The following is a 20652-nucleotide window of genomic DNA, read 5'->3' as shown; positions in this document are numbered from 1 at the left end:
TTACTAACCAGAGGAGGAGGGGCTGTTACTAACCAGAGGAGGGGTTGTTACTAACCAGAGGAGGGGCTTGTTACTAACCAGGGAGGGGCTGTTACTAACCAGAGGAGGGAGGAGGGGCTGTTACTAACCAGAGGAGGGGTTGTTACTAACCAGAGGAGGGGTTGTTACTAACCAGAGGAGGGGCTGTTACTAAACCAGAGGAGGGGTTGTTACTAACCAGAGGAGGGGTTGTTACTAACCAGAGGAGGGGTTGTTACTAACCAGAGGAGGGGGGTTGTTACTAACCAGAGGAGGGTTGTTACTAACCAGAGGAGGGGTTGTTACTAACCAGAGGAGGGGTTGTTACTAACCAGAGGAGGGGTTGAGGGGTTGTTACTAACCAGAGGAGGAGGGGGGGTTGTTACTAACCAGAGGGAGGGGTTGTTACTAACCAGAGGAGGGGGGTTGTTACTAACCAGAGGAGGAGGGGTTGTTACTAACCAGAGGAGGAGGGGTTGTTACTTGTTACTAACCAGAGGAGGGGTTGTTACTAACCAGAGGAGGAGGGAGGGGTTGTTACTAACCAGAGGAGGGGGGTTGTTACTAACCAGAGGAGGGGCTGTTACTAACCAGGGAGGGGTTGTTACTAACCAGAGGAGAGGGGGGTTGTTACTAACCAGAGGAGGGGTTGTTACTAACCAGAGGAGGGGGGGGTTGTTACTAACCAGAGGAGGGGGGTTGTTACTAACCAGAGGAGGGGGGTTGTTACTAACCAGAGGGGGGGTTGTTACTAACCAGAGGAGGGGTTGTTACTAACCAGAGGAGGGGTTGTTACTAACCAGAGGAGGGGTTGTTACTAACCAGAGGGAGGGGTTGTTACTAACCAGAGGAGGGGTTGTTACTAACCAGAGGAGGAGGGTTTACTAACCAGAGGAGTTACTAACCAGAGGAGGAGGGGTTGTTACTAACCAGAGGAGGGGTTGTTACTAACCAGAGGAGGAGGGGTTGTTACTAACCGGAGGAGGAGGGGTTGTTACTAACCAGTGGAGGGGTTGTTACTAACCAGAGGAGGGGTTGTTACTAACCAGAGGAGGGGTTGTTACTAACCAGAGGAGGGGTTGTTACTAACCAGAGGAGGGGCCAGAGGAGGGGTTGTTACTAACCAGAGGAGGGGGTTGTTACTAACCAGTTGTTACTAACCAGAGGAGGGGCTTGTTACTAACCAGAGGAGGGGTTGTTACTAACCAGAGGAGGGGGGTTGTTACTAACCGGAGGAGGAGGGGTTGTTACTAACCAGAGGAGGAGGGCTGTTACTAACCAGGGAGGGGTTGTTACTAACCAGAGGAGGGGTTGTTACTAACCAGAGGAGGGGTTGTTACTAAACCAGAGGAGGGGTTGTTACTAACCAGAGAGGGGCTGTTACTAACCAGAGGAGGGGTTGTTACTAACCAGAGGAGGGGCTGTTACTAACCAGGAGGGGCTGTTACTAACCGAGGAGGGGTTGTTACTAACCAGAGGAGGGGTTGTTACTAACCAGAGGAGGGGGGGTTGTTACTAACCAGAGGAGGAGGAGGGGTTGTTACTAACCAGAGGAGGGGTTGTTACTAACCAGAGGAGGACTAACCAGGGGTTGTTACTAACCAGAGGAGGGGTTGTTACTAACCAGAGGAGAGGAGGGGTTGTTACTAACCAGAGGAGGGGGGTTGTTACTAACCAGAGGAGGGGTTGTTACTAACCAGAGGAGGGGTTGTTACTAACCAGAGGTTACTAACCAGGAGGGGGGTTGTTACTAACCAGGAGGAGGGGTTGTTACTAACCAGAGGAGGGCTTGTTAGGAGGAGGGGTTGTTACTAACCGGAGGAGGGGTTGTTACTAACCAGGGAGGGGTTGTTACTAACCAGAGGAGGGGTTGTTACTAACCAGAGGAGGGGTTGTTACTAACCAGGAGGAGGGGTTGTTACTAACCAGAGGGGTTGTTACTAACCAGAGGAGGGGTTGTTACTAACCAGAGGAGGGGTTGTTACTAACCAGAGGAGGGGTTGTTACTAACCAGAGGAGGAGGGGTTGTTACTAACCAGAGGAGGAGGGGTTGTTACTAACCAGAGGAGGAGGGGTTGTTACTAACCAGAGGAGGAGGGGTTGTTACTAACCAGAGGAGGGGGTGTTACTAACCAGAGGAGGGGTTGTTACTAACCAGGAGGGGAGGGGTTGTTACTAACCAGAGGAGGGGTTGTTACTAACCAGAGGAGGGGTTGTTACTAACCAGAGGAGGGGCTGTTACTAACCAGAGGAGGGGCTGTTACTAACCAGAGGAGGGGCTGTTACTAACCAGAGGAGGGGCTGTTACTAACCAGAGGAGGGGTTGTTACTAACCAGAGGAGGGGCTGTTACTAACCAGAGGAGGGGTTGTTACTAACCAGAGGAGGGGTTGTTACTAACCAGAGGAGGGGCTGTTACTAACCAGAGGAGGGGTTGTTACTAACCAGAGGAGGGGGGTTGTTACTAACCAGAGGAGGGGTTGTTACTAACCAGAGGAGGGGTTGTTACTAACCAGAGGAGGGGTTGTTACTAACCAGAGGAGGGGTTGTTACTAACCAGAGGAGGGGCTGTTACTAACCAGAGGAGGGGCTGTTACTAACCAGAGGAGGGGCTGTTACTAACCAGAGGAGGGGGGGTTACTAACCAGAGGAGGAGGGAGGGGCTGTTACTAACCAGAGGAGGAGGGGTTGTTACTAACCGGAGGGGTTGTTACTAACCGGAGGAGGGGCTGTTACTAACCGGAGGAGGGGTTGTTACTAACCAGAGGAGGGGGGTTGTTACTAACCAGAGGAGGGGTTGTTACTAACCGGAGGAGGAGGGGTTGTTACTAACCAGAGGAGGGGTTGTTACTAACCAGAGGAGGGGTTGTTACTAACCAGAGGGGTTGTTACTAACCAGAGGAGGGGTTGTTACTAACCAGAGGGGTTGTTACTAACCAGAGGAGGGGTTGTTACTAACCAGAGGAGGGGTTGTTACTAACCAGAGGAGGGGGGTTTACTAACCAGTTTACTAACCAGAGGAGGGGGTTGTTACTGTTACTAACCAGAGGAGGGGTTGTTACTAACCAGAGGAGGGGGTTGTTACTAACCAGAGGAGGAGGAGGGGTTGTTACTAACCAGAGGAGGAGGGGTTGTTACTAACCGAGGGAGGTTACTAACCAGAGGAGGGGTTACTGTTACTAACCAGAGGAGGGGCTGTTACTAACCAGAGGAGGGGCTGTTACTAACCAGAGGAGGGGCTGTTACTAACCAGAGGAGGGGCTGTTACTAACCAGAGGAGGGGCTGTTACTAACCAGAGGAGGGGCTGTTACTAACCAGAGGAGGAGGGGTTGTTACTAACCAGAGGAGGGGTTGTTACTAACCAGAGGAGGGGTTGTTACTAACCAGAGGAGGGGGGGGGGTGTTACTAACCAGAGGAGGGGTTGTTACTAACCAGGAGGGGTTGTTACTAACCAGGGGGGTTGTTACTAACCAGAGGAGGGGTTGTTACTAACCAGAGGAGGGGTTGTTACTAACCAGAGGAGGGGTTTACTAACCAGTTACTAACCAGAGGAGGGGTTGTTACTAACCAGAGGAGGGGTTGTTACTAACCAGAGGAGGGGTTGTTACTAACCAGAGGAGGGGTTGTTACTAACCAGAGGAGGGGTTGTTACTAACCAGAGGGGGGGTTACTAACCAGAGGAGGGGTTGTTACTAACCAGAGGGAGGAGGGGTTGTTACTAACCAGAGGAGGAGGGGTTGAGGAGGGGTTACTAACCAGAGGAGGGGGGTTGTTACTAACCAGAGAGGAGGGGTTGTTACTAACCAGAGGAGGGGTTGTTACTAACCAGAGGAGGGGGGTTGTTACTAACCAGAGGAGGAGGGTTGTTACTAACCAGAGGAGGGGGGTTGTTACTAACCAGAGGAGGGGTTGTTACTAACCAGAGGAGGGGTTGTTACTAACCAGAGGAGGGGGGGTTGTTACTAACCAGAGGAGGAGGGGTTGTTACTAACCAGAGGAGGAGGGGTTGTTACTAACCAGAGGAGGAGGGGTTGTTACTAACCAGAGGAGGGGTTGTTACTAACCAGAGGAGGGGTTGTTACTAACCAGAGGAGGGGGTTGTTACTAACCAGAGGAGGGGTTGTTACTAACCAGAGGAGGAGGGGTTGTTACTAACCGGAGGAGGAGGGGTTGTTACTAACCAGAGGAGGGGTTGTTACTAACCAGAGGAGGGGTTGTTACTAACCAGAGGAGGGGTTGTTACTAACCAGAGGAGGGGTTGTTACTAACCAGAGGAGGGGGGTTGTTACTAACCAGAGGAGGGGCTGTTACTAACCAGAGGAGGGGTTGTTACTAACCAGAGGAGGGGCTGTTACTAACCAGAGGAGGGGCTGTTACTAACCAGAGGAGGGGGGTTGTTACTGTTACTAACCAGAGGAGGGGCTTGTTACTAACCAGAGGAGGAGGGGGCTGTTACTAACCAGAGGAGGGGCTGTTACTAACCAGAGGAGGAGGGGTTGTTACTAACCAGAGGAGGAGGGGTTGTTACTAACCAGAGGAGGGGCTGTTACTAACCAGAGGAGGAGGGGTTGTTACTAACCAGGGGTTGTTACTAACCAGAGGAGGGGCTGTTACTAACCAGAGGAGGGGTTGTTACTAACCAGAGGAGGGGTTACTGTTGTTACTAACCCAGAGAGGAGGGGTTAACCAGAGGAGGGGCTGTTAGAGGAGGGGGGTTGTTACTAACCAGAGGAGGGGGGTTGTTACTAACCAGAGGAGAGGGAGGGCTGTTACTAACCAGGAGGGGTTGTTACTAACCAGAGGAGGGGTTGTTACTAACCAGAGGAGGGGTTGTTACTAACCAGAGAGGGAGGGGCTGTTACTAACCAGAGGAGGGGTTGTTACTAACCAGAGGAGGGGGAGGGGGTTGTTACTAACCAGAGGAGGGGTTGTTACTAACCAGAGGAGGGGTTGTTACTAACCAGAGGAGGGGCTGTTACTAACCAGAGGAGAAGGGGTTGTTACTAACCAGAGGAGGGGTTGTTACTAACCAGAGGAGGGGTTGTTACTAACCAGAGGAGGGGTTGTTACTAACCAGAGGAGGGGTTGTTATTAACCAAATGAGGGGTTGTTACTAAACAGAGGGGTTGTTACTAACCAAATGAGGGGTTGTTACTAAACAGAGGGGCTGTTACTAACCAGAGGAGGGGCTGTTACTAACCAGAGGAGGGGCTGTTACTAACCAGAGGAGGGGCTGTTACTAACCAGAGGAGGGGCTGTTACTAACCAGAGGAGGGGCTGTTACTAACCAGAGGAGGGGCTGTTACTAACCAGAGGAGGGGCTGTTACTAACCAGAGGAGGGGCTGTTACTAACCGGAGGGGTTGTTACTAACCAGAGGAGGGGTTGTTACTAACCAGGGAGGGGTTGTTACTAACCAGAGGAGGGGTTGTTACTAACCAGAGGAGGGGTTGTTACTAACCAGAGGAGGGGTTGTTACTAACCAGAGGAGGGGTTGTTACTAACCAGAGGAGGGGTTGAGGAGGGGTTACTAACCAGAGGAGGGAGGAGGGGTTGTTACTAACCAGAGGAGGAGGGGTTGTTACTAACCGGAGGAGGGGGAGGAGGGGTTGTTACTAACCAGAGGAGGGGTTGTTACTAACCAGAGGAGGGGTTGTTACTAACCAGAGGAGGGGTTGTTACTAACCAGAGGAGGGGTTGTTGTTACTAACCAGGAGGGGTTGTTACTAACCAGGAGGAGGGTTACTAACCAGTTACTAACCAGAGGAGGAGGGGTTGTTACTAACCAGAGGAGGAGGGGTTGTTACTAACCAGAGGAGGGGTTGTTACTAACCAGGAGGAGGGGTTGTTACTAACCAGGAGGAGGGGTTGTTGTTACTAACCAGAGGAGGGGGGGTTGTTACTAACCAGAGGAGGGGTTGTTACTAACCGGAGGAGGGGTTGTTACTAACCGGAGGAGGGGTTGTTACTAACCAGAGGAGGGGCTGTTAGGAGGGGTTGTTACTAACCAGAGGAGGGGCTGTTGTTACTAACCAGAGGAGGGGTTGTTACTAACCAGAGGAGGAGAGGAGGGGGGTTGTTACTAACCAGAGGAGGGGTTGTTACTAACCAGAGGAGGGGTTGTTACTAACCAGAGGAGGGGTTACTAACCAGAGGAGGGGCTGTTACTAACCAGAGGAGGGGTTGTTACTAACCAGAGGAGGGGTTGTTACTAACCAGAGGAGGGGTTGTTACTAACCAGAGGAGGGGTTGTTACTAACCAGAGGAGGGGTTGTTACTAACCAGAGGAGGGGTTGTTACTAACCAGAGGAGGGGTTGTTACTAACCAGAGGGGTTGTTACTAACCAGAGGAGGGGTTGTTACTAACCAGAGGAGGGGTTGTTACTAACCAGAGGAGGGGTTGTTACTAACCAGAGGAGGGGGGTGTTACTAACCAGAGGAGGAGGGGTTGTTACTAACCAGAGGAGGAGGGGTTGTTACTAACCAGAGGAGGAGGGGTTGTTACTAACCAGAGGAGGGGGGTTGTTACTAACCAGAGGAGGGGGGTTGTTACTAACCAGAGGAGGGGTTGTTACTAACCAGAGGAGGGGGGTTGTTACTAACCAGAGGAGGGGTTGTTACTAACCAGAGGAGGGGTTGTTACTAACCAGAGGAGGGGTTGTTACTAACCAGAGAGGAGGGGTTGTTACTAACCAGAGGAGGAGGGGTTGTTACTAACCAGAGGAGGGGTTGTTACTAACCAGAGGAGGGGTTGTTACTAACCAGAGGAGGGGTTACTAACCAGAGGAGGGGGGTGTTACTAACCAGAGGAGGGGGAGGGGTTGTTACTAACCAGAGGAGGGGGGTTGTTACTAACCAGAGGAGGGGGGTTGTTACTAACCAGAGGAGGGGTGTTACTAACCAGAGGAGGGGTTTACTAACCAGAGGAGGGGCTGTTACTAACCAGGGAGGGGCTGTTACTAACCAGAGGAGGGGTTGTTACTAACCAGGAGGAGGGTTGTTACTAACCAGAGGAGGAGGGGTTGTTACTAACCAGAGGAGGGGTTGTTACTAACCAGAGGAGGGGTTGTTACTAACCAGAGGAGGGGTTGTTACTAACCAGAGGAGGGGTTGTTACTAACCAGAGGAGGGGTTGTTACTAACCAGAGGAGGGGTTGTTACTAACCAGAGGAGGGGCTTGTTACTAACCAGAGGAGGGGGGGCTGTTACTAACCAGAGGAGGGGCTGTTACTAACCAGAGGAGGGGGAGTGTTACTAACCAGAGGAGGGGGGGTTGTTACTAACCAGAGGAGGGGCTGTTACTAACCAGAGGAGGGGCTGTTACTAACCAGAGGAGGGGCTGTTACTAACCAGAGGAGGGGCTGTTACTAACCAGAGGAGGGGCTGTTACTAACCAGAGGAGGGGCTTGTTACTAACCAGGGGTTGTTAGGGGACTAACCAGAGGGGGTTGTTACTAACCAGAGGAGGGGGAGGGGTTGTTACTAACCAGAGGAGGGGGGTTGTTACTAACCAGAGGAGGGGTTGTTACTAACCAGAGGAGGGGGTTGTTACTAACCAGAGGGGGGTTGTTACTAACCAGAGGAGGAGGGGTTGTTACTACTAACCAGAGGAGGGGGTTGTTACTAACCAGTTACCAGAGGAGGGGGTTGTTACTAACCAGAGGAGGGGTTGTTACTAACCAGAGGAGGGGTTGTTACTAACCAGAGGAGGGGTTGTTACTAACCAGAGGAGGGGTTACTAACCAGAGGAGGGGCTGTTACTAACCAGAGGAGGGGTTGTTACTAACCAGAGGAGGGGTTGTTACTAACCAGAGGAGGGGTTGTTACTAACCAGAGGAGGGGTTGTTACTAACCAGAGGAGGAGGGGTTGTTACTAACCAGAGGAGGAGGGGTTGTTACTAACCAGAGGAGGGGGGTTGTTACTAACCAGAGGAGGAGGGGTTGTTACTAACCAGAGGAGGAGGGGTTGTTACTAACCAGAGGAGGGGTTGTTACTAACCAGAGGAGGGGTTGTTACTAACCAGAGGAGGGGTTGTTACTAACCAGAGGAGGGGCTGTTACTAACCAGAGGAGGGGTTGTTACTAACCAGAGGAGGGGTTGTTACTAACCGGAGGAGGAGGGGTTGTTACTAACCAGAGGAGGGGTTGTTACTAACCAGAGGAGGGGGTTGTTACTAACCAGAGGAGGGGTTGTTACTAACCAGAGGAGGGGTTGTTACTAACCAGAGGAGGGGTTGTTACTAACCAGAGGAGGGGTTGTTACTAACCAGAGGAGGGGTTGTTACTAACCAGAGGAGGGGTTGTTACTAACCAGAGGAGGGGTTGTTACTAACCAGAGGAGGGGTTGTTACTAACCAGAGGAGGGGTTGTTACTAACCAGAGGAGGAGGGGTTGTTACTAACCAGAGGAGGAGGGGTTGTTACTAACCAGAGGAGGGGTTGTTACTAACCAGAGGAGGGGTTGTTACTAACCAGAGGAGGGGTTGTTACTAACCAGAGGAGGGGCTTGTTACTAACCAGAGGAGGGGTTGTTACTAACCAGAGGAGGGGTTGTTACTAACCAGAGGAGGGGTTGTTACTAACCAGAGGAGGGGTTGTTACTAACCAGAGGAGGGGTTGTTACTAACCAGAGGAGGGGCTTGTTACTAACCAGAGGAGGGGTTGTTACTAACCAGAGGAGGAGGGGTTGTTACTAACCAGAGGAGGAGGGGTTGTTACTAACCAGAGGAGGAGGGGTTGTTACTAACCAGAGGAGGAGGGGTTGTTACTAACCAGAGGGAGGGGTTGTTACTAACCAGAGGAGGGGTTGTTACTAACCAGAGGAGGAGGGGTTGTTACTAACCAGAGGAGGGGGGTTGTTACTAACCAGAGGAGGAGGGTTGTTACTAACCAGAGGAGGGGTTGTTACTAACCAGAGGAGGAGGGGTTGTTACTAACCAGAGGAGGAGGGGGAGGGGTTGTTACTAACCAGAGGAGGGGCTGTTAGGAGGAGGGGCTTTACTAACCAGTTACTAACCAGAGGAGGAGGGGTTGTTACTAACCAGAGGAGGAGGGGTTGTTACTAACCAGAGGAGGAGGGGTTGTTACTAACCAGAGGAGGAGGGGTTGTTACTAACCAGAGGAGGAGGGGTTGTTACTAACCAGAGGAGGAACCAGTTACTAACCAGAGGAGGAGGGGTTGTTACTAACCAGAGGAGGAGGGGTTGTTTACTAACCAGAGGAGGAGAGGAGTTGTTACTAACCAGAGGAGGAGGTTGTTACTAACCAGAGGGGGGGGGTTGTTACTAACCAGAGGAGGGGCTGTTACTAAGCAGAGGAGGAGGGGTTGTTACTAACCAGAGGAGGGGCTGTTACTAAACCAGAGGAGGGGTTGTTACTAACCAGGGAGGGGGGGTTGATACTAACCAGAGGAGGGGCTGTTACTAACCAGAGGAGGGGCTGTTACTAACCAGAGGAGGGGTTGTTACTAACCAGAGGAGGGGTTGTTACTAACCAGAGGGGCTGTTACTAACCGGAGGAGGGGTTGTTACTAACCGGAGGAGGGGTCTTCTGTAGACACTCCAGCAGGTAAACCATCTTAGCCTCTTCCTTCACATACTCCACTTCCTGAAATTCAATCATGTAAAAACAATCCATGTAAGCATTTTAATAGTCATATATATATATATATATATCAAAAAGTCAATTTTGCAGTCAGTGGCAAAAGTACACATAAACCTGCTTTAAAGAAAGTTATTAGTGTGCGTCCCAAATTGTACCCTACTCCCCATATAGTGCACTACTCCCAGACAGGGCACTACTTTAGGCCAGGCAGGGCACTACTTTAGGCCAGGCAGGGCACTACTTTAGGCCAGGCAGGGCACTACTTTAGGCCAGGCGGGGCACTACTTTAGGCCAGGCGGGGCACTACTTTAGGCCAGGCAGGGCACTACTTTAGACCAGACAGGGCACTACTTTAGACCAGACAGGGCACTACTTTAGACCAGACAGGGCACTACTTTAGACCAGACAGGGCACTACTTTAGGCCAGACAGGGCACTACCTAGACCAGGCAGGGCACTACTTTAGACCAGGCAGGGCACTATATAGAGAAGAGGGTGCTACAGTATTTGGGACGGATATTTTTCTGCTGGTGTGTTGTACCTGAATGACGTCCAGGCTGGCAGCGCCGGCCCGGCCCACGTTGATGGTGATGGGTTTGACCAGGGCACTCTTGGCAAAGTTCTGGATCTTCTTGGGCATGGTGGCACTAAACAGAAGAGTTTGTCTCTGGCCCTGCAAATCAAATCAAATCAAATTTGATTCACACGTGCTGAATACAACAGGTATAGACAGAACTTACAGTGTAAAAAATAATAATAAGTAAATAGAAAATAAAAGTAACAAATAATTTTAAGAGCAGCAGTAAAATAACAATAGCGAGGCTATATATAGGGTATTACGGTACAGAGTCAATGTGGAGGCTATATACAGGGTATTACGGTACAGAGTCAATGTGGAGGCTATATACAGGGTGTTACGGTACAGAGTCAATGTGGAGGCTATATACAGGGTGTTACGGTACAGAGTCAATGTGGAGGCTATATACAGGGTGTTACGGTACAGAGTCAATGTGGAGGCTATATACAGGGTGTTACGGTACAGAGTCAATGTGGAGGCTATATACAGGGTGTTACGGTACAGAGTCAATGTGGAGGCTATATACAGGGGGTACCGGTACAGAGTCAATGTGGAGGCTATATACAGGGGGTACCGGTACAGAGTCAATGTGGAGGCTATATACAGGGGTACCAGTACAGAGTCAATGTGGAGGCTATATACAGGGGTACCAGTACAGAGTCAATGTGAGGCTATATACAGGGGGTACCGGTACAGTGTCAATGTGGAGGCTATATACAGGGGGACCCTGGTACAGAGTCAATGTGGAGGCTATATACAGGGGGTACCGGTACAGAGTCAATGTGGAGGCTATATACAGGGGACCGGTACAGAGTCAATGTGGAGGCTATATACAGGGGTACCGGTACAGAGTCAATGTGGAGGCTATATACAGGGGGTACCAGTACAGAGTCAATGTGGAGGCTATATACAGGGGTACCAGTACAGAGTCAATGTGGAGGCTATATACAGGGGTACCGGTACAGAGTCAATGTGGAGGCTATATACAGGGGGTACCAGTACAGAGTCAATGTGGAGGCTATATACAGGGGGTACCAGTACAGAGTCAATGTGGAGGCTATATACAGGGGGTACCCCGGCACAGAGTCAATGTGGAGGCTATATACAGGGGTACCGGTACAGAGTCAATGTGGAGGCTATATACAGGGGTACCGGTACAGAGTCAATGTGGAGGCTATATACAGGGGTACCGGTACAGAGTCAATGTGGAGGCTATATACAGGGGGCACCGGTACAGAGTCAATGTGGAGGCTATATACAGGGGGTTACCGGCACAGAGTCAATGTGGAGGCTATATACAGGGGTACCGGTACAGAGTCAATGTGGAGGCTATATACAGGGGGTACCGGTACAGAGTCAATGTGGAGGCTATATACAGGGGGTACCGGTACAGAGTCAATGTGGAGGCTATATACAGGGGGTACCGGTACAGAGTCATTGTGGAGGCTATATACAGGGGGTACCGGTACAGAGTCAATGTGGAGGCTATATACAGGGGGTACCGGTACAGAGTCAATGTGGAGGCTATATACAGGGGTACCGGTACAGAGTCAATGTGGAGGCTATATACAGGGGGTACCGGTACAGAGGTAATGTGGAGGCTATATACAGGGGGTACCGGTACAGAGGTAATGTGGAGGCTATATACAGGGGTACCGGTACAGAGGTAATGTGGAGGCTATATACAGGGGGGTACCGGTACAGAGTGCAATGTGGAGGCTATATACAGGGGTACCGGTACAGAGTCAATGTGGAGGCTATATACAGGGGCACGGTACAGAGTCAATGTGGAGGCTATATACAGGGGGTACCAGTACAGAGTCAATGTGGAGGCTATATACAGGGGCTACCGGTACAGAGGTAATGTGGAGGCTATATACAGGGGGACCGGTACAGAGTCAATGTGGAGGCTATATACAGGGGGTACTGGTACAGAGTCAATGTGGAGGCTATATACAGGGGTACCAGTACAGAGTCAATGTGGAGGCTATATACAGGGGTACCAGTACAGAGTCAATGTGGAGGCTATATACAGGGGTACCAGTACAGAGTCAATGTGGAGGCTATATACAGGGGGTACCAGTACAGAGTCAATGTGGAGGCTATATACAGGGGTACTGGTACAGAGTCAATGTGGAGGCTATATACAGGGGTACTGGTACAGAGTCAATGTGGAGGCTATATACAGGGGTACTGGTACAGAGTCAATGTGGAGGCTATATACAGGGGGTACCAGTACAGAGTCAATGTGGAGGCTATATACAGGGGGTACCAGTACAGAGTCAATGTGGAGGCTATATACAGGGGTACCCGGTACAGAGTCAATGTGGAGGCTATATACAGGGGGTACCGGTACAGAGTCAATGTGGAGGCTATATACAGGGGGTACCGGTACAGAGTCAATGTGGAGGCTATATACAGGGGGTACCAGTACAGAGTCAATGTGGAGGCTATATACAGGGGGTACCAGTACAGAGTCAATGTGGAGGCTATATACAGGGTATTACGGTACAGAGTCAATGTGGAGGCTATATACAGGGTACTACGGTACAGAGTCAATGTGGAGGCTATATACAGGGTATTACGGTACAGAGTCAATGTGGAGGCTATATACAGGGTATTACGGTACAGAGTCAATGTGGAGGCTATATACAGGGTATTGCAGTACAGAGTCAATGTGGAGGCTATATACAGGGTATTGCAGTACAGAGTCAATGTGGAGGCTATATACAGGGGGTACTGGTACAGAGTCAATGTGGAGGCTATATACAGGGGGTACTGGTACAGAGTCAATGTGGAGGCTATATACAGGGGGTACTGGTACAGAGTCAATGTGGAGGCTATATACAGGGAGTACCAGTACAGAGTCAATGTGGAGGCTATATACAGGGGGTACTGGTACAGAGTCAATGTGGAGGCTATATACAGGGGGTACTGGTACAGAGTCAATGTGGAGGCTATATACAGGGTATTGCAGTACAGAGTCAATGTGGAGGCTATATACAGGGGGTACCTGTACAGAGTCAATGTGGAGGCTATATACAGGGGGTACCAGTACAGAGTCAATGTGGAGGCTATATACAGGGGGTACTGGTACAGAGTCAATGTGGAGGCTATATACAGGGGGTACCAGTACAGAGTCAATGTGGAGGCTATATACAGGGGGTACTGGTACAGAGTCAATGTGGAGGCTATATACAGGGAGTACCAGTACAGAGTCAATGTGGAGGATATATACAGGGGGTACTGGTACAGAGTCAATGTGGAGGCTATATACAGGGGGTACTGGTACAGAGTCAATGTGGAGGCTATATACAGGGGGACCGGTACAGAGTCAATGTGGAGGCTATATACAGGGGGTACTGGTACAGAGTCAATGTGGAGGCTATATACAGGGGGTACTGGTACAGAGTCAATGTGGAGGCTATATACAGGGGGACCGGTACAGAGTCAATGTGGAGGCTATATACAGGGGGTACTGGTACAGAGTCAATGTGGAGGCTATATACAGGGGTTACCGGTACAGAGTCAATGTGGAGGCTATATACAGTGTGTTACGGTACAGAGTCAATGTGGAGGCTCAATGTGGAGGCTATACAGGGTGTTACGGTACAGAGTCAATGTGGAGGCTATATACAGGGTATTACAGTACAGAGTCAATGTGGAGGCTATATACAGGGTGTTACGGCACAGAGTCAATGTGGAGGCTATATACAGGTTACAGCACAGAGTCAATGTGGAGGCTATATACAGGGGGTACCAGTACAGAGTCAATGTGGAGGCTATATACAGGGGGTACCGGTACAGAGTCAATGTGGAGGCTATATACAGGGGGTACCGGTACAGAGTCAATGTGGAGGCTATATACAGGGTGTACCGGTACAGAGTCAATGTGGAGGCTATATACAGGGGGTACTGGTACAGAGTCAATATGGAGGCTATATACAGGGTGTACCAGTACAGAGTCAATGTGGAGGCTATATACAGGGGGTACTGGTACAGAGTCAATATGGAGGCTATATACAGGGGGTACCAGTACAGAGTCAATGTGGAGGCTATATACAGGGTGTTACGGTACAGAGTCAATGTGGAGGCTATATACAGGGGGTACCGGTACAGAGTCAATGTGGAGGCTATATACAGGGTGTACCAGTACAGAGTCAATGTGGAGGCTATATACAGGGGGTACTGGTACAGAGTCAATATGGAGGCTATATACAGGGGGTACCGGTACAGAGTCAATGTGGAGGCTATATACAGGGTGTTACGGTACAGAGTCAATGTGGAGGCTATATACAGGGTGTTACGGTACAGAGTCAATGTGGAGGCTATATACAGGGTGTACCAGTACAGAGTCAATGTGGAGGCTATATACAGGGGGTACTGGTACAGAGTCAATATGGAGCTATATACAGGGGTACCAGTACAGAGTCAATGTGGAGGCTATATACAGGGGTACTGGTACAGAGTCAATGTGGAGGCTATATACAGGGGGACCAGTACAGAGTCAATGTGGAGGCTATATACAGGGGTACTGGTACAGAGTCAATGTGGAGGCTATATACAGGGGGTACTGGTACAGAGTCAATGTGGAGGCTATATACAGGGGGACCGGTACAGAGTCAATGTGGAGGCTATATACAGGGGGTACTGGTACAGAGTCAATGTGGAGGCTATATACAGGGGTTACCGGTACAGAGTCAATGTGGAGGCTATATACAGTGTGTTACGGTACAGAGTCAATGTGGAGGCTATATACAGGGTGTACCGGTACAGAGTCAATGTGGAGGCTATATACAGTGTGTTACGGTACAGAGTCAATGTGGAGGCTATATACAGGGTGTTACGGTACAGAGTCAATGTGGAGGCTATATACAGGGTATTACGGTACAGAGTCAATGTGGAGGCTATATACAGGGTGTTACGGTACAGAGTCAATGTGGAGGCTATATACAGGGTGTTACGGTACAGAGTCAATGTGGAGGCTATATACAGGGGTACTGGTACAGAGTCAATATGTGGAGGCTATATACAGGGGGTACCGGTACAGAGTCAATATGGAGGCTATATACAGGGGGTACCGGTACAGAGTCAATGTGGAGGCTATATACAGGGTGTTACGGTACAGAGTCAATGTGGAGGCTATATACAGGGTGTTACGGTACAGAGTCAATGTGGAGGCTATATACAGGGTGTTACCAGGTACAGAGTCAATGTGGAGGCTATATACAGGGTACCGGTACAGAGTCAATGTGGAGGCTATATACAGGGTGTACCGGTACAGAGTCAATGTGGAAGCTATATACAGGGGGTACTGGTACAGAGTCAATATGGAGGCTATATACAGGGTGTACCGGTACAGAGTCAATGTGGAGGCTATATACAGGGGGTACTGGTACAGAGTCAATATGGAGGCTATATACAGGGGGTACCAGTACAGAGTCAATGTGGAGGCTATATACAGGGTGTTACGGTACAGAGTCAATGTGGAGGCTATATACAGGGGGTACCGGTACAGAGTCAATGTGGAGGCTATATACAGGGTGTACCAGTACAGAGTCAATATGGAGGCTATATACAGGGGGTACCGGTACAGAGTCAATGTGGAGGCTATATACAGGGTGTTACGGTACAGAGTCAATGTGGAGGCTATATACAGGGTGTTACGGTACAGAGTCAATGTGGAGGCTATATACAGGGTATACGGTACAGAGTCAATGTGGAGCTATATACAGGGTGTACCAGTACAGAGTCAATGTGGAGGCTATATACAGGGGGAACCGGTACAGAGTCAATGTGGAGGCTATATACAGGGGGACCGGTACAGAGTCAATGTGGAGGCTATATACAGGGGGTACTGGTACAGAGTCAATGTGGAGGCTATATACAGGGGGTACTGGTACAGAGTCAATGTGGAGGCTATATACAGGGGACCAGTACAGAGTCAATGTGGAGGCTATATACAGGGGTACTGGTACAGAGTCAATGTGGAGGCTATATACAGGGGGTACCGGTACAGAGTCAATGTGGAGGCTATATACAGTGTGTTACGGTACAGAGTCAATGTGGAGGCTATATATATAGGGTGTTACGGTACAGAGTCAATGTGGAGGCTATATACAGGGTATTACAGTACAGAGTCAATGTGGAGGCTATATACAGGGTGTTACGGTACAGAGTCAATGTGGAGGCTATATACAGGGGGTACCAGTACAGAGTCAATGTGGAGGCTATATACAGGGGGTACCAGTACAGAGTCAATGTGGAGGCTATATACAGGGTGTTACGGTACAGAGTCAATGTGGAGGCTATATACAGGGGTACCAGTACAGAGTCAATGTGAGGCTATATACAGGGGGTATTGCAGTACAGAGTCAATGTGGAGGCTATATACAGGGGGTACCGGTACAGAGTCAATGTGGAGGCTATATACAGGGTGTACCGGTACAGAGTCAATGTGGAGGCTATATACAGGGGGTACTGGTACAGAGTCAATATGGAGGCTATATACAGGGGGTACCAGTACAGAGTCAATGTGGAGGCTATATACAGGGTGTTACGGTACAGAGTCAATGTGGAGGCTATATACAGGGTACCGGTACAGAGTCAATGTGGAGGCTATATACAGGGTGTACCAGTACAGAGTCAATATGGAGGCTATATACAGGGGGTACCGGTACAGAGTCAATGTGGAGGCTATATACAGGGTGTTACGGTACAGAGTCAATGTGGAGGCTATATACAGGGTGTTACGGTACAGAGTCAATGTGGAGGCTATATACAGGGTATTACGGTACAGAGTCAATGTGGAGGCTATATACAGGGTGTACCAGTACAGAGTCAATGTGGAGGCTATATACAGGGGGAACCGGTACAGAGTCAATGTGGAGGCTATATACAGGGGGACCGGTACAGAGTCAATGTGGAGGCTATATACAGGGGGTACTGGTACAGAGTCAATGTGGAGGCTATATACAGGGTATTACGGTACAGAGTCAATGTGGAGGCTAAATACAGGAGGTACCAGTACAGAGTCAATGTGGAGGCTATATACAGGGGGTACCGGTACAGAGTCAATGTGGGGGCTATATACAGGGGGTACCGATACAGAGTCAATGTGGAGGCTATATACAGGGTGTTACGGTACAGAGTCAATGTGGAGGCTATATACAGGGTATTACGGTACAGAGTCAATGTGGAGGCTATATACAGGGTGTTACGGTACAGAGTCAATGTGGAGGCTATATACAGGGTATTACGGTACAGAGTCAATGTGGAGGCTATATACAGGGGGACCCGGTACAGAGTCAATGTGGAGGCCAATTTAAGGGGGGTACCAGTACAGAGTCAATGTGGAGGCTATATACAGGGGGGTACAGGTACAGAGTCAATGTGGAGGCTTTATACAGGGGTACCAGTACAGAGTCAATGTGGAGGCTATATACAGGGGGGTACCAGTACAGAGTCAATGTGGAGGCTATATACAGGGGGTACCAGTACAGAGTCAATGTGGAGGCTATATACAGGGGGTACTGGTACAGAGTCAATGTGGAGGCTATATACAGGGTATTGCAGTACAGAGTCAATGTGGAGGCTATATACAGGGGGTACCTGTACAGAGTCAATGTGGAGGCTATATACAGGGGGTACCAGTACAGAGTCAATGTGGAGGCTATATACAGGGTACTGGTACAGAGTCAATGTGGAGGCTATATACAGGGGTACCAGTACAGAGTCAATGTGGAGGCTATATACAGGGGGTACTGGTACAGAGTCAATGTGGAGGCTATATACAGGGAGTACCAGTACAGAGTCAATGTGGAGGATATATACAGGGGGTACTGGTACAGAGTCAATGTGGAGGCTATATACAGGGGGTACTGGTACAGAGTCAATGTGGAGGCTATATACAGGGGGACCGGTACAGAGTCAATGTGGAGGCTATATACAGGGGGTACTGGTACAGAGTCAATGTGGAGGCTATATACAGGGGGTACTGGTACAGAGTCAATGTGGAGGCTATATACAGGGGGACCGGTACAGAGTCAATGTGGAGGCTATATACAGGGGGTACTGGTACAGAGTCAATGTGGAGGCTATATACAGGGGGTACCGGTACAGAGTCAATGTGGAGGCTATATACAGTGTGTTACGGTACAGAGTCAATGTGGAGGCTATATACAGGGTGTTACGGTACAGAGTCAATGTGGAGGCTATATACAGGGTATTACAGTACAGAGTCAATGTGGAGGCTATATACAGGGTGTTACGGTACAGAGTCAATGTGGAGGCTATATACAGGGTATTACAGTACAGAGTCAATGTGGAGGCTATATACAGGGGGTACCAGTACAGAGTCAATGTGGAGGCTATATACAGGGTGTTACCGTACAGAGTCAATGTGGAGGCTATATACAGGGGGTACCGGTACAGAGTCAATGTGGAGGCTATATACAGGGTGTACCGGTACAGAGTCAATGTGGAGGCTATATACAGGGGGTACTGGTACAGAGTCAATATGGAGGCTATATACAGGGTGTACCAGTACAGAGTCAATGTGGAGGCTATATACAGGGGGTACTGGTACAGAGTCAATATGGAGGCTATATACAGGGGGTACCAGTACAGAGTCAATGTGGAGGCTATATACAGGGTGTTACGGTACAGAGTCAATGTGGAGGCTATATACAGGGGGTACCGGTACAGAGTCAATGTGGAGGCTATATACAGGGTGTACCAGTACAGAGTCAATGTGGAGGCTATATACAGGGGTACTGGTACAGAGTCAATGTGGAGGCTATATACAGGGGGTACCGGTACAGAGTCAATGTGGAGGCTATATACAGGGTGTTACGGTACAGAGTCAATGTGGAGGCTATATACAGGGTGTTACGGTACAGAGTCAATGTGGAGGCTATATACAGGGTGTACCAGTACAGAGTCAATGTGGAGGCTATATACAGGGGGTACTGGTACAGAGTCAATATGGAGGCTATATACAGGGGGTACCGGTACAGAGTCAATGTGGAGGCTATATACAGGGGGTACTGGTACAGAGTCAATGTGGAGGCTATATACAGGGGGACCGGTACAGAGTCAATGTGGAGGCTATATACAGGGGTACTGGTACAGAGTCAATGTGGAGGCTATATACAGGGGTACTGGTACAGAGTCAATGTGGAGGCTATATACAGGGGGTACCGGTACAGAGTCAATGTGGAGGCTATATACAGGGGGTACTGGTACAGAGTCAATGTGGAGGCTATATACAGGGGTTACCGGTACAGAGTCAATGTGGAGGCTATATACAGTGTGTTACGGTACAGAGTCAATGTGGAGGCTATATACAGGGTGTACCGGTACAGAGTCAATGTGGAGGCTATATACAGTGTGTTACGGTACAGAGTCAATGTGGAGGCTATATACAGGGTGTTACGGTACAGAGTCAATGTGGAGGCTATATACAGGGTATTACGGTACAGAGTCAATGTGGAGGCTATATACAGGGTGTTACGGTACAGAGTCAATGTGGAGGCTATATACAGGGTGTTACGGTACAGAGTCAATGTGGAGGCTATATACAGGGGGTACTGGTACAGAGTCAATATGGAGGCTATATACAGGGGGTACCGGTACAGAGTCAATATGGAGGCTATATACAGGGGGTACCGGTACAGAGTCAATGTGGAGGCTATATACAGGGTGTTACGGTACAGAGTCAATGTGGAGGCTATATACAGGGTGTTACGGTACAGAGTCAATGTGGAGGCTATATACAGGGTGTTACGGTACAGAGTCAATGTGGAGGCTATATACAGGGGGTACCGGTACAGAGTCAATGTGGAGGCTATATACAGGGTGTACCGGTACAGAGTCAATGTGGAAGCTATATACAGGGGGTACTGGTACAGAGTCAATATGGAGGCTATATACAGGGTGTACCGGTACAGAGTCAATGTGGAGGCTATATACAGGGGGTACTGGTACAGAGTCAATATGGAGGCTATATACAGGGGGTACCAGTACAGAGTCAATGTGGAGGCTATATACAGGGTGTTACGGTACAGAGTCAATGTGGAGGCTATATACAGGGGGTACCGGTACAGAGTCAATGTGGAGGCTATATACAGGGTGTACCAGTACAGAGTCAATATGGAGGCTATATACAGGGGGTACCGGTACAGAGTCAATGTGGAGGCTATATACAGGGTGTTACGGTACAGAGTCAATGTGGAGGCTATATACAGGGTGTTACGGTACAGAGTCAATGTGGAGGCTATATACAGGGTATTACGGTACAGAGTCAATGTGGAGGCTATATACAGGGGTACCAGTACAGAGTCAATGTGGAGGCTATATACAGGGGGAACCGGTACAGAGTCAATGTGGAGGCTATATACAGGGGGACCGGTACAGAGTCAATGTGGAGGCTATATACAGGGGGTACTGGTACAGA

At 49.7% G+C, this 20652-nt stretch overlaps 1 protein-coding gene across 1 annotated transcript in view; it reads right to left on the bottom strand.

Annotated features, from left to right (window-relative positions):
- Nucleotides 1-20652, bottom strand: part of LOC115126395 (probable ATP-dependent RNA helicase DDX41) — a 52788-nt gene that overhangs the window by 17673 nt on the left and 14463 nt on the right. Inside the window, exons 11-12 of the mRNA XM_065019998.1 lie at nt 10161-10292; nt 9552-9623 (exon numbers count right to left, since the gene is read on the bottom strand). Coding sequence (XP_064876070.1) covers nt 9552-9623; nt 10161-10292 — 204 coding nt within the window. The remainder of the gene's footprint in view (nt 1-9551; nt 9624-10160; nt 10293-20652) is intronic.

Source organism: Oncorhynchus nerka, linkage group LG6 (genome assembly GCF_034236695.1).
Source record: "Oncorhynchus nerka isolate Pitt River linkage group LG6, Oner_Uvic_2.0, whole genome shotgun sequence".
NCBI lineage: Eukaryota > Metazoa > Chordata > Actinopteri > Salmoniformes > Salmonidae > Oncorhynchus > Oncorhynchus nerka.
This window is presented reverse-complemented; position numbering and strand designations above follow the sequence as displayed.